The following is a 13,176-nucleotide window of genomic DNA, read 5'->3' on the forward strand; positions in this document are numbered from 1 at the left end:
CTTCTCATGTCCTGAGCACAAGCGTAACCGAGGGTGGCGGCCTTACCGAGCTGGTCCTCGCAGACGGCGGTGACGGTGCCGTACAGCTCGAGTCCAGACAGAGACAGGTAGTGAGTCTGGCCGCTGGCGTTCTTCCCCATCTGTTTGATCCGGATGTGTCTCCAGCCCTGCTTCTCCTCCTTGGACGGGTCCAGAGGCCACGTGGCTGTCGACCTGAGACAGACCGGAATCAAAAATAGCTTCACATTATTAGCCTCTTAGTGTTCGTTTATTCGTTGGGTAAGTGGGGAATTCTGGGTACTTTCTACCACGTGCTGATGAGAATTTAGTCACAAATCGAGTGCAGAATGAACGGATGGTTACAGCTGATTAACTGATCAGGTTATTGGCACAAAGAGGAAGGTCCTACCCCGGTTCGTTGAGGCTGCAGTCGTCCACGTGGGTGTAGAGAGTCGTCCAGTTCTGACCGTCCTTCGACACCTGAAACACCCAGTTCCTCAACGCAGAGCGGCCATAACCCCTGCAGGACGAGGAAGGACAGAAAAAATAACATTATCCTAATAAATGTATTTGGTTTTGGTTGTTCCCTTGCATGTTTTAGGATGATGGTGCGTTTGTTTCATTACCTGGTGTGTCTCAGGGTGTATGTTTGGTTTGGCAACAGTTTAGTCAGTACTTTAAGCTACTATTTCAGCTGTTTAGTCAGTACTTTGAGCTACTATTTCAGCTGTTTAGTCAGTACTTTTAGCTACTATTTCAGCTGTTTAGTCAGTACTTTAAGCTACTATTTCAACTGTTTAGTCAGTACTTTGAGCTACTATTTCAGCTGTTTAGTCAGTACTTTAAGCTACTATTTCAGCTGTTTAGTCAGTACTTTAAGCTACTATTTCAGCTGTTTAGTCAGTACTTTGAGCTACTATTTCAGCTGTTTAGTCAGTACTTTGAGCTACTATTTCAGCTGTTTAGTCAGTACTTTGAGCTACTATTTCAGCTGTTTAGTCAGTACTTTGAGCTACTATTTCAGCTGTTTAGTCAGTACTTTGAGCTACTATTTCAGCTGTTTAGTCAGTACTTTAAGCTACTATTTCAGCTGTTTAGTCAGTACTTTTAGCTACTATTTCAGCTGTTTAGTCAGTACTTTAAGCTACTATTTCAGCTGTTTAGTCAGTACTTTGAGCTACTATTTCAGTTGTTTAGTCAGTACTTTGAGCTACTATTTCAGCTGTTTAGTCAGTACTTTGAGCTACTATTTCAGCTGTTTAGTCAGTACTTTAAGCTATTATTTCAACTGCTTTTATTATTTTATAGTGTCTCAGGGTGTATGTTTGGTATATTACCTGGCGTGTCTCAGGGTGTATGTTTGGTTTATTACCCTGTGTGTCTCAGGGTGTATGCTTGGTTTATTACCCTGTGTGTCTCAGGGTGTATGCTTGGTTTATTACCTGGCGTGTCTCAGGGTGTATGTTTGGTTTATTACCCTGTGTGTCTCAGGGTGTATGCTTGGTTTATTACCTGGCGTGTCTCAGGGTGTATGTTTGGTTTATTACCCTGTGTGTCTCAGGGTGTATGCTTGGTTTATTACTTGGCGTGTCTCAGGGTGTATGCTTGGTTTATTACCTGGCGTGTCTCACGGTGTATATTTGGTATATTACCCTGTGTGTCTCAGGGTGTATGTTTGGTATATTACCTGGCGTGTCTCAGGGTGTATGTTTGGTATATTACCCTGTGTGTCTCAGGGTGTATGCTTGGTTTATTACCTGGCGTGTCTCACGGTGTATATTTGGTATATTACCCTGTGTGTCTCAGGGTGTATGTTTGGTATATTACCTGGCGTGTCTCACGGTGTATATTTGGTATATTACCCTGTGTGTCTCAGGGTGTATGCTTGGTTTATTACCTGGCGTGTCTCACGGTGTATATTTGGTTTATTACCTGGCGTGTCTCAGGGTGTATGTTTGGTATATTACCCTGTGTGTCTCAGGGTGTATGTTTGGTTTATTACCCTGTGTGTCTCAGGGTGTATGCTTGGTTTATTACTTGGCGTGTCTCAGGGTGTATGTTTGGTTTATTACCTGGCGTGTCTCAGGGTGTATGTTTGGTTTATTACCTGGCGTGTCTCAGGGTGTATGTTTGGTTTATTACCCTGTGTGTCTCAGGGTGTATGCTTGGTTTATTACCTGGCGTGTCTCAGGGTGTAGGTTTGGTATATTACCCTGTTTGTCTCAGGGTGTACGTTTGGTTTATTACCCTGTGTGTCTCAGGGTGTATGCTTGGTTTATTACCTGGCGTGTCTCAGGGTGTATGTTTGGTTTATTACCCTGTGTGTCTCAGGGTGTATGCTTGGTTTATTACTTGGCGTGTCTCAGGGTGTATGCTTGGTTTATTACCTGGCGTGTCTCACGGTGTATATTTGGTATATTACCCTGTGTGTCTCAGGGTGTATGCTTGGTTTATTACTTGGCGTGTCTCAGGGTGTATGTTTGGTTTATTACCTGGCGTGTCTCAGGGTGTATGTTTGGTTTATTACCCTGTGTGTCTCAGGGTGTATGTTTGGTTTATTACCCTGTGTGTCTCAGGGTGTATGCTTGGTTTATTACCTGGCGTGTCTCAGGGTGTATATTTGGTATATTACCCTGTGTGTCTCAGGGTGTATGCTTGGTTTATTACTTGGCGTGTCTCAGGGTGTATGCTTGGTTTATTACCTGGCGTGTCTCACGGTGTATATTTGGTATATTACCCTGTGTGTCTCAGGGTGTATGTTTGGTTTATTACTTGGCGTGTCTCAGGGTGTATGTTTGGTTTATTACCTGGCGTGTCTCAGGGTGTATGTTTGGTATATTACCCTGTGTGTCTCAGGGTGTATGTTTGGTTTATTACCTGGCGTGTCTCAGGGTGTATGTTTGGTTTATTACCCTGTGTGTCTCAGGGTGTATGTTTGGTTTATTACCCTGTGTGTCTCAGGGTGTATGCTTGGTTTATTACCTGGCGTGTCTCAGGGTGTATGTTTGGTTTATTACCCTGTGTGTCTCAGGGTGTATGTTTGGTTTATTACCTGGCGTGTCTCAGGGTGTATGCTTGGTTTATTACCCTGTGTCTCAGGGTGTATGTTTGGTTTATTACCTGGCGTGTCTCAGGGTGTATGTTTGGTTTATTACCTGGCGTGTCTCAGGGTGTATGCTTGGTTTATTACCCTGTGTGTCTCAGGGTGCATGCTTGGTTTATTACCCTGTGTGTCTCAGGGTGTATGCTTGGTTTATTACCTGGTGTGTCTCAGGGTGTATGTTTGGTTTATTACCTGGCGTGTCTCAGGGTGTATGTTTGGTTTATTACCCTGGGTGTCTCAGGGTGTATGCTTGGTTTATTACCCTGTGTGTCTCAGGGTGTATGCTTGGTTTATTACCCTGTGTGTCTCAGGGTGTATGCTTGGTTTATTACCCTGTGTGTCTCAGGGTGTATGCTTGGTTTATTACCTGGCGTGTCTCAGGGTGTACGCTGAAGGAATGACCCAGAGGCCGAGGTCAACGGCGAACCAGGCGTTCTTGTCGTCGTTGGTGTGGCAGTTGAGGGCGGAGCTATCCCGACTCAGGATGTCCTCCAGCCGCCCGTAGGGGAGGTTACGCCCCTCTGATGATGTCACCACCACCAGGCCATAGGCGGCGGGATTCACCCACTCGTAGGCCGTCCTGAATGGAACAAAAAATGATAACGTGTCTATTAAGATAAAAATTTAACTTTAATTTAAGTCCAGTTGTGATGACGAGCCAAAAGTATGATCTAAAACTACCTCTGATAAAAAGCAGAATCTGAAAACTATCGACTAACTTACACTTTTAAAAACCTGAATAAATCATATTTTTAAATATTCATTAACTCTCCTGTTTGTCCTCGAGTCATATCTGACCCATTTTCAAAGAGTTTCTATATCAGAAATTTGGGTTTTCTTTCAAACAAATTGTCCCAAAAAAATTACGTGGATGGTTCACTACAACACTCTTCAGAAGTTAAATAATCAGTTCACTACTTTCATTGAATTTGAGTGTTTTAGTCAATTTTATAGGATTTTAAGAAAAAACTATTGATAAAAGAACTTTGAAAAAAGTGACAAGAAAATGTTTTTAATTAAAACTTTTGGGGAAAAACCCACAAAAACTTCAAAAGGCTCAGAAAAAGTCGACAAATGTTGAAAGAAGTGACAAATACATCGGGGAAAGCCACAAAAGTGTCAAAAAAAAAGACAACCAAAACGTTGATATGAAGGTTTTTCCATTTAAAATTTTGACCCAGAAAAACTAAAAGTTGCAGGTCGACTGGAAGACAACACAAGGGTTAAACTCTTTAATAATTCTACAAATCCTAAAAACATTGGTCATTTACAGGCTTTAATTTAATCATAAACATTCAAAACAATGTCACACCAAACTCCATTCAAAAATCAGCTAATTTAACTCCGCTCTGCTTATTGCCAAAAGATACATGCTGCATAAAATGTGACATTTGGAGCCACTCTCACACAACCTATAACACACCAAACAGGCACTTTAAAGTAAAAATAATTGAATAAAGTTAGAAGTAAATAAGGATTTATAGCTTGACTGCAGGCGCAGGTCTTACTTGGCGTTGGTTCCGACCCAGTAGATGATTCCATTCTCGTCAAAGTCGTGTTGGTGTCTGAAGGTGAAGGTCTGTCCTTCCCTCAGCTTCCTCACAAAGACGAAGGACGAGCGCTCAAAGTCGTACCACTGCTTCGCCACCTGGGAGGAAGAGAGCGCGAGCTTAAAGTGGTTCCCAACCTTTGTTTAGTCAGTACTTTAAGCTACTATTTCAGCTGTTTAGTCAGTACTTTAAGCTGCTATTTCAGCTGTTTAGTCAGTACTTTAAGCTACTATTTCAGCTGTTTAGTCAGTACTTTAAGCTGCTATTTCAGCTGTTTAGTCAGTACTTTAAGCTGCTATTTCAGCTGTTTAGTCAGTACTTTAAGCTGCTATTTCAGCTGTTTAGTCAGTACTTTAAGCTGCTATTTCAGCTGTTTAGTCAGTACTTTAAGTTGCTATTTCAGCTGTTTAGTCAGTACTTTAAGCTACTATTTCAGTTGTTTAGTCAGTACTTTAGCTGCTATTTCAGCTGTTTAGTCAGTACTTTAAGCTGCCATTTCAGCTGTTTAGTCGTACTTTACTCTATTTCCAGTTGTTTAGTCAGTACTTTAAGCTACTATTTCAGTTGTTTAGTCAGTACTTTAAGCTGCTATTTCAGCTGTTTAGTCAGTACTTTAAGCTACTATTTCAGCTGTTTAGTCAGTACTTTAAGCTACTATTTCAGTTGTTTAGTCAGTACTTTAAGCTGCTATTTCAGCTGTTTAGTCAGTACTTTAAGCTGCCATTTCAGCTGTTTAGTCAGTACTTTAAGCTACTATTTCAGTTGTTTAGTCAGTACTTTAAGCTACTATTTCAGCTGTTTAGTCAGTACTTTTAGCTGCTATTTCAGCTGTTTGTCAGTACTTTAAGCTACTATTTCAGTTGTTTAGTCAGTACTTTTAGCTGCTATTTCAGTTGTTTAGTCAGTACTTTAAGCTGCTATTTCAGCTGTTTGTCAGTACTTTAAGCTACTATTTCAGTTGTTTAGTCAGTACTTTAAGCTGCTATTTCAGTTGTTTAGTCAGTACTTTAAGCTGCTATTTCAGTTGTTTAGTCAGTACTTTAAGCTACTATTTCAGCTGTTTAGTCAGTACTTTAAGCTGCTATTTCAGCTGTTTGTCAGTACTTTAAGCTACTATTTCAGTTGTTTAGTCAGTACTTTAAGCTGCTATTTCAGCTGTTTAGTCAGTACTTTAAGCTACTATTTCAGCTGTTTAGTCAGTACTTTAAGCTACTATTTCAGTTGTTTAGTCAGTACTTTAAGCTACTATTTCAGTTGTTTAGTCAGTACTTTAAGCTACTATTTCAGTTGTTTAGTCAGTACTTTTAGCTGCTATTTCAGTTGTTTAGTCAGTACTTTAAGCTACTATTTCAGTTGTTTAGTCAGTACTTTTAGCTGCTATTTCAGCTGTTTGTCAGTACTTTAAGCTGCTATTTCAGCTGTTTAGTCAGTACTTTAAGCTACTATTTCAGTTGTTTAGTCAGTACTTTAAGCTACTATTTCAGCTGTTTAGTCAGTACTTTAAGCTACTATTTCAGCTGTTTAGTCAGTACTTTAAGCTGCTATTTCAGCTGTTTGTCAGTACTTTAAGCTACTATTTCAGTTGTTTAGTCAGTACTTTTAGCTGCTATTTCAGCTGTTTAGTCAGTACTTTTAGCTGCTATTTCAGCTGTTTAGTCAGTACTTTAAGCTGCTATTTCAGCTGTTTAGTCAGTACTTTAAGCTACTATTTCAGCTGTTTAGTCAGTACTTTAAGCTGCTATTTCAGCTGTTTAGTCAGTACTTTAAGCTACTATTTCAGCTGTTTAGTCAGTACTTTAAGCTGCTATTTCAGCTGTTTAGTCAGTACTTTAAGCTGCTATTTCAGCTGTTTAGTCAGTACTTTAAGTTACTATTTCAGTTGTTTAGTCAGTACTTTAAGCTACTATTTCAGCTGTTTAGTCAGTACTTTAAGCTGCTATTTCAGCTGTTTGTCAGTACTTTAAGCTGCTATTTCAGCGGTTTAGTTTGAGTCCATGAAAAGCGCTATATAAATTCAATTTATTATTATTATTATTATTATTATTACTTTAAGCTGCTATTTCAGTTGTTTTAGTCAGTACTTTAAGCTACTATTTCAGTTGTTTAGTCAGTACTTTAAGCTGCTATTTCAGCTGTTTAGTTTGAGTCCATGAAAAGCGCTATATAAATTCAATTTATTATTATTATTATTATTATTATACTTTAAGCTGCTATTTCAGTTGTTTAGTCCACTTTACTACTATTTCAGTTGTTTAGTCAGTACTTTAAGCTGCTATTTCAGCTGTTTAGTCAGTACTTTGCTGCTATTTCAGCTGTTTAGTCAGTACTTTAAGCTGCTATTTCAGCTGTTTAGTCAGTACTTTAAGTTACTATTTCAGCTGTTTAGTCAGTACTTTAAGCTACTATTTCAGCTGTTTAGTCAGTACTTTTAGCTGCTATTTCAGCTGTTTAGTCAGTACTTTAAGCTGCTATTTCAGCTGTTTAGTCAGTACTTTAAGCTACTATTTCAGCTGTTTAGTCAGTACTTTAAGCTGCTATTTCAGCTGTTTAGTCAGTACTTTAAGCTACTATTTCAGCTGTTTAGTCAGTACTTTAAGCTACTATTTCAGTTGTTTAGTCAGTACTTTAAGCTGCTATTTCGCTGTTTAGTCAGTACGCTGCCATTCAGCTGTTTAGTCGCATTGCTGCTACTATTCAGTTGTTTAGTCAGTACTTTGCTACTATTTCAGCTGTTTAGTCAGTACTTAGCGTATTTCAGCTGTTTGTCAGTATTTAAGCTACTATTTCAGTTGTTTAGTCAATATTTTTAGCTGCTATTTCAGTTGTTTAGTCAGTACTTTAGCTGCTATTTCAGCTGTTTGTCAGTACTTTAAGCTACTATTTCAGTTGTTTAGTCAGTACTTTTAGCTGCTATTTCAGCTGTTTTGTCAGTACTTAAGCTGCTATTTCAGCTGTGTCAGTACTTAAGCACATCGGGCTGTTGCGTACTTAAGCTACTATTTCAGTTGTTTAGTCAGTACTTTTAGCTGCTATTTCAGCTGTTTAGTCAGTACTTTAAGCTGCTATTTCAGCTGTTTAGTCAGTACTTTAAGCTACTATTTCAGTTGTTTAGTCAGTACTTTAAGCTGCTATTTCAGCTGTTTGTCAGTACTTTAAGCTACTATTTCAGTTGTGATTTGCTGCTCAGCTGTTTAGTCAGTACTTTAAGCTGCTATTTCAGCTGTTTAGTCAGTACTTTAGCTACTATTTCAGTTGTTTAGTCAGTACTTTAAGCTACTATTTCAGTTGTTTAGTCAGTACTTTAAGCTACTATTTCAGTTGTTTAGTCAGTACTTAGCTACTATTTCGTTGTTTAGTCAGTACTTTAGCTGCATCGCTGTTTAGTCAGTACTTTTTATTTTAGTCAGTACTTTTAGCTGCTATTTCAGCTGTTTTGTCAGTACTTTTAAGCTACTATTTCAGTTGTTTAGTCGGTACTTTTAGCTGCTATTTCAGCTGTTTAGTCAGTACTTTAAGCTGCTATTTCAGCTGTTTAGTCAGTACTTTAAGCTACTATTTCAGTTGTTTAGTCAGTACTTTAAGCTACTATTTCAGCTGTTTGTCAGTACTTTAGCTGCTATTTCCAGCTGTTTAGTCAGTACTTTTGGCTGCTATTTGCTGTTTAGTCGTACTTTAAGCTGCTATTTCAGCTGTTTAGTCAGTACTTTAAGTACTATTTCAGCTGTTTAGTCGGTACTTTAAGCTGCTATTTCAGCTGTTTAGTCAGTACTTTAAGCTACTATTTCAGCTGTTTAGTCAGTACTTTGCGCGCTATTTCAGCTGTTTAGTCAGTACTTTAAGCTGCTATTTCAGCTGTTTAGTCAGTACTTTAAGTTACTATTTCCCAGTTGTTTAGTCAGTACTTTAAGCTACTATTTCAGCTGTTTTAGTCAGTACTTTTAAGCTGCTATTTCAGCTGTTTGTCAAGTACTTTAGCTGCTATTTCAGAGTTTAGTTTGAGTCCATGAAAGCTATATAAATTCAATTATTATTATTATTATTATTACTTTAAGCTGCTATTCAGTTGTTTAGTCAGTACTTTAAGCTACTATTTCAGTTGTTTAGTCAGTACTTTAAGCTGCTATTTCAGCTGTTTAGTCAGTACTTTAAGCTACTATTTCAGTTGTTTAGTCAGTGCTGGCTGCTTATTTCAGCTGTTTAGTCATGCTTTTAGCTCTATTTCGGCTGTTTAGTCAGTACTTTAAGCTACTATTTCAGTTGTTTGGTCAGTACTTTAGCTACTATTTCAGCTGTTTGATCAGTACTTTAAGCTGCTATTTCAGTTGTTTAGTCAGTCTTTAGCTGCTATTTCAGCTGTTTTAGTCAATTGCTTAAGCTGCTATTTCAGCTGTTTAGTCAGTACTTTAGCTACTATTTCAGCTGTTTAGTCAGTACTTTAGCTGCTTATTTCAGCTGTTTAGTCAGTACTTTAAGCTACTATTTCAGCTGTTTTAGTCAGTACTTTAAGCTGCTATTTCAGCTGTTTAGTCAGTACTTTTAAGCTGCTATTTCAGCTGTTTAGTCAGTACTTTAAGTTACTATTTCAGTTGTTTACAGTACTGGCTACTATTTCAGCTGTTTAGTCAGTACTTTAAGCTGCTATTTCAGCTGTTTAGTCGTACTTTAAGCTGCTATTTCACGGTTTATTGAGTCATAGAAAAAAATTATATATTATTTAGTTGCTATTCAGTTGTTTAGTCAGTACTTTAAGCTACTATTTCAGTTGTTTAGTCAGTACTTTAGCTGCTATTTCCAGCTGTTTTGAGTCACTTTAAGCTACTATTTCAGTTGTTTAGTCTTTACTTTAAGCTACTATTTCAGTTGTTTAGTCGTACTTTAAGCTGCTATTGTTTGTGTACTTTAAGCTGCTATTTCGGCTGTTTAGTCAAGTACTTTAAGCTACTATTTCAGTTGTTTTAGTCAGTACTTTTGCTGCTATTTCAGTTGTTTAGTCAGTCTTTTAGCTGCTATTTCAGCTGTTTAGTCAGTACTTTAGATACTTTAGCTGCTATTTCAGCTGTTTATCACTTTAAGCTGCTATTCAGCTGTTTAGTCATATACTACTATTCAGCGTTATAAACTGCTATCAGCGTTTAGTTACTTTACTACTATTTCAGTTGTTTACACTTTGCTACTATTTCGGTGTTAGTCAGTACTTTAAGCTGCTATTTCAGCTGTTTAGTCAGTACTTTAAGTTACTATTTCAGCTGTTTAGTCAAGTACTTTAAGCTACTATTTCAGTTGTTTAGTCAGTACTTTAAGCTACTATTTCAGTTGTTTAGTCAGTACTTTAAGCTGCTATTTCAGGGTTTAGTCATGAGCGCTATATAAATTCATTATTATTATTATTATTATTATTATTATTACTTTAGCTGCTATTTCAGTTGTTTAGTCAGTACTTTAAGCTGCTATTTCAGTTGTTTAGTAGTACTTTAAGCTGCTATTTCAGCTGTTTAGTAGTACTTTAAGCTGCTATTTCAGCTGTTTAGTCAGTACTTTAAGCTACTATTTCAGTTGTTTAGTCCGTACTTTAGCTACTATTTCAGCTGTTTAGTCAGTACTTTAAGTTACTATTTCAGTTGTTTAGTCAGTACTTTAAGCTACTATTTCAGCTGTTTAGTCAGTACTTTAAGCTGCTATTTCAGCTGTTTGTCAGTACTTTAAGCTGCTATTTCAGCGGTTTAGTTTGAGTCCATGAAAAGCGCTATATAAATTCAATTTATTATTATTATTATTATTATTACTTTAAGCTGCTATTTCAGTTGTTTAGTCAGTACTTTAAGCTGCTATTTCAGCTGTTTAGTCAGTACTTTTAGCCAAGTATTTCACCAGTTTGGTCAGTAGTTCTACTCTGTAATCACTGTTCCGTGGGTCCTCACCATCTTCAGCAGGTACTGCTCCAGAGACTCCACGGTGGCGAGCGGTTCCATCTTCAACATGCGGCCCGTTCTGTCGATCAGAGCCGTCTCACCGGGCGCTCTCTCCAGACGGAACCGCAACCTCCTGGTCAAGATCTGACGAGAACAAACGCACCCAGGTAAGAAGACAGAGGTCAGAGTCCCCCAAGCTTCAACGTTAAGGTTTTTGGTTTTCACTTATCCGGTCAGGCAAGTGGAAAAGAAAAACTCTACTTGCCTAAAGTCATTATTACTGGCCCCTTTAACAAAAAAGTTGAAAAAGCGTCAAAAAAACATTAAAAAAAAAATGTCAGAAGCACCGAAAACAGTGTCAAATGTCGAAAAGGTGTTAAGAACATTTAAAAAAAAAAAAAAAAATCCCAAAACATTTAGCAAAAAACAAAAAAGGAAAAAATAAATAAAATTAAAAATAAAAATTCTAAAAAATTAACATTAAATTTATGTTTTTTAGTTAAATTAAAAAACTTGTGGAGTTGGTCGTTATATTCACTAACTCTAAGGCCGATTACACACTGCCTGCGTGGCATGAGCGTGGCGTCTCTGTTGCGTGTCAGCTGTGTGGCGTTTTCTACGTCTTGTAGTTAGTGATGATTCTTTCCGACCAATCAGCAGCCTGCAGGTTTTCACGTCACCTTTTCGGCTCGCCTCAGCTCGCTTGGAACCTCGACTGAGGTGGTACTAAAAAAAAGGATCTGTTGGCAGGTACCAGGGACTTTTTTTCGTAATGGAAAACCAAAAAAGTAGAGTCGAGTCGAGCAGGTACCATGTGATGGAAAAGCGCCATAAATGACATATTAACATCTTTTCCGGTTATATTTTGCCTGGAAACGCTTGAAAAATAGGCGTCGGTTCTATTTCTAGCATGCAAGCGTTTTCGAGCTGCGCCTGAGACGTGCGCGTCACGCAGGCGGTGTGCACGCTCTAACCCGTTACCATGGGAGCCCAAATATAAAACGGACACGCTCACGCAGCCAGTGGCCTGACGTGGCGTTTTACAGGGGTCATAGGAACATAGGTAGGGATGGGCATCGTTTGGATTTTAACGATTCTGATTCCAATTCTTCCTTTCGATTCAGATTCTTTGAGGGGTGGAGTTGAAACGGATCACATGCCTATTTTCACAAATAAGAGCAAAGTTTTATTTTGATTCGACGGTGGTTTGCAGTTTTACAGCTTTTTCAACGTAAAATAAAGCCACACTAGAGCGCCACTTACTGTGCTGCATGGCTGCAACACAACAAGCACCTGGCCGCTACGGAAACCCAAACTTGCGCATGTTAAATTGGGAAGTGATGATCGGATATGAAACCAAATCCTCCAAACGATTCCAAAACGATTCCAATACAGAAACGATTTGGATGGAATCGTAATTTTTGAAACGATTCCGATTAGGAATCTGTTCTCGATGCCCAACCCTAAACATAGGCACGCTCCAGTTTTACTCCCCCTCCCCCCCGGCCATCAGGAAACCCTGACTGTGGAACCCTGACTTACGCTTATTACCTGCAGGTTGTAGGAGGATCCTGGCGTGTCGTACAGGTGCAGAGGTAGACGTTCTATCGACTCCAGGACTGCGATCAGTTTACGGATTAAGGCAACAGCTGGTCGGCTGCAGACACACAAACAATTCAGGTTTAAAGCAACACCAAAGATTCTTTTGTACCTTAAAATAATGTTTCCAAAATCGTTTCAGTGGCTCATCAACTCGTAACAGCGTGAACGGCACTACTGCATTCGCTTTGCGGCCCTCTGTCGGCTAAAACCGCACTATGCAAGTTTGCCAAATCGGGTAGGGGGATCTGTAGTTCGAATGAGACATTAGAAACTACAACGGACAGCGGTAATGGACAATTCCGCTTCAAACCTGTAGGGGGACCGAAGAGGAAAAGTGCTTTGATGTTTGTTTAATCTGACACATTTTTCTATCATAAAAAAGGACTCAAACAGATTAATCAATCATCAAAATAATTGGTGATTAATTTAATAGTTGACTAGGGATGTCACGATACCAAAAGTACACAATACTAAATACCAAAGTTTATGACTTTATTTAAACAATTAGGGGGAGGGGACTGTGTCATGTCACTCTTTTGTTTCAGTCTGGCTAGTCCAAACAGCATTCCTGGATGGGAGAACAACGTGCTCTGGTTTATTGGCATTTCTTTAAACCAATCACAATCGTCGTGGGCGGGGCTAAGCTCCGGACGGAGCCACGGTGCCTCTGCTAAATAGTCTCAGGAAGGAACTGGTTTTGGTGGAACATGTGGACGTTCAGAAGTAGTTTTACTACTTTGGAGGACTCTAGGGGGGTACGTGTCCCCCTAGTGGTACTCTGGAGGACTGCAGGGGGTACGTGTCCCCTTAGGTGTACTTTGGAGGACTCTAGGGGGGTACATGTCCCCCTAGGGGTACTTTGGAGGACTCTAGGGGGGTACGTGTCCCCCTAGGGGTACTCTGGAGGACTGCAGGGGGTACGTGAGATTTTTGCAATATGTTGTTCAGTTAAAAGGCTGTAGTTACTTCTACTGTCTTTTGTTCTCCAAGTTTGTTGCGTTTTCAAAGTTTT

General features: G+C 39.1%; 1 protein-coding gene across 1 annotated transcript in view; it reads right to left on the reverse strand.

The window, feature by feature from the left end:
• The window catches only part of hectd1 (HECT domain containing 1), a 72,837-nt gene that overhangs the window by 35,540 nt on the left and 24,121 nt on the right, over nucleotides 1-13,176 (reverse strand). The window contains exons 17-22 of the mRNA XM_039785456.1: nucleotides 12,114-12,219; nucleotides 10,572-10,706; nucleotides 4,612-4,751; nucleotides 3,471-3,683; nucleotides 410-520; nucleotides 47-213 (exon numbers count right to left, since the gene is read on the reverse strand). Coding sequence (XP_039641390.1) covers nucleotides 47-213; nucleotides 410-520; nucleotides 3,471-3,683; nucleotides 4,612-4,751; nucleotides 10,572-10,706; nucleotides 12,114-12,219 — 872 coding nt within the window. The remainder of the gene's footprint in view (nucleotides 1-46; nucleotides 214-409; nucleotides 521-3,470; nucleotides 3,684-4,611; nucleotides 4,752-10,571; nucleotides 10,707-12,113; nucleotides 12,220-13,176) is intronic.

The sequence above is a fragment of the Perca fluviatilis genome, chromosome 20 (genome assembly GCF_010015445.1).
Source record: "Perca fluviatilis chromosome 20, GENO_Pfluv_1.0, whole genome shotgun sequence".
In the NCBI taxonomy this organism is placed as follows: domain Eukaryota; kingdom Metazoa; phylum Chordata; class Actinopteri; order Perciformes; family Percidae; genus Perca; species Perca fluviatilis.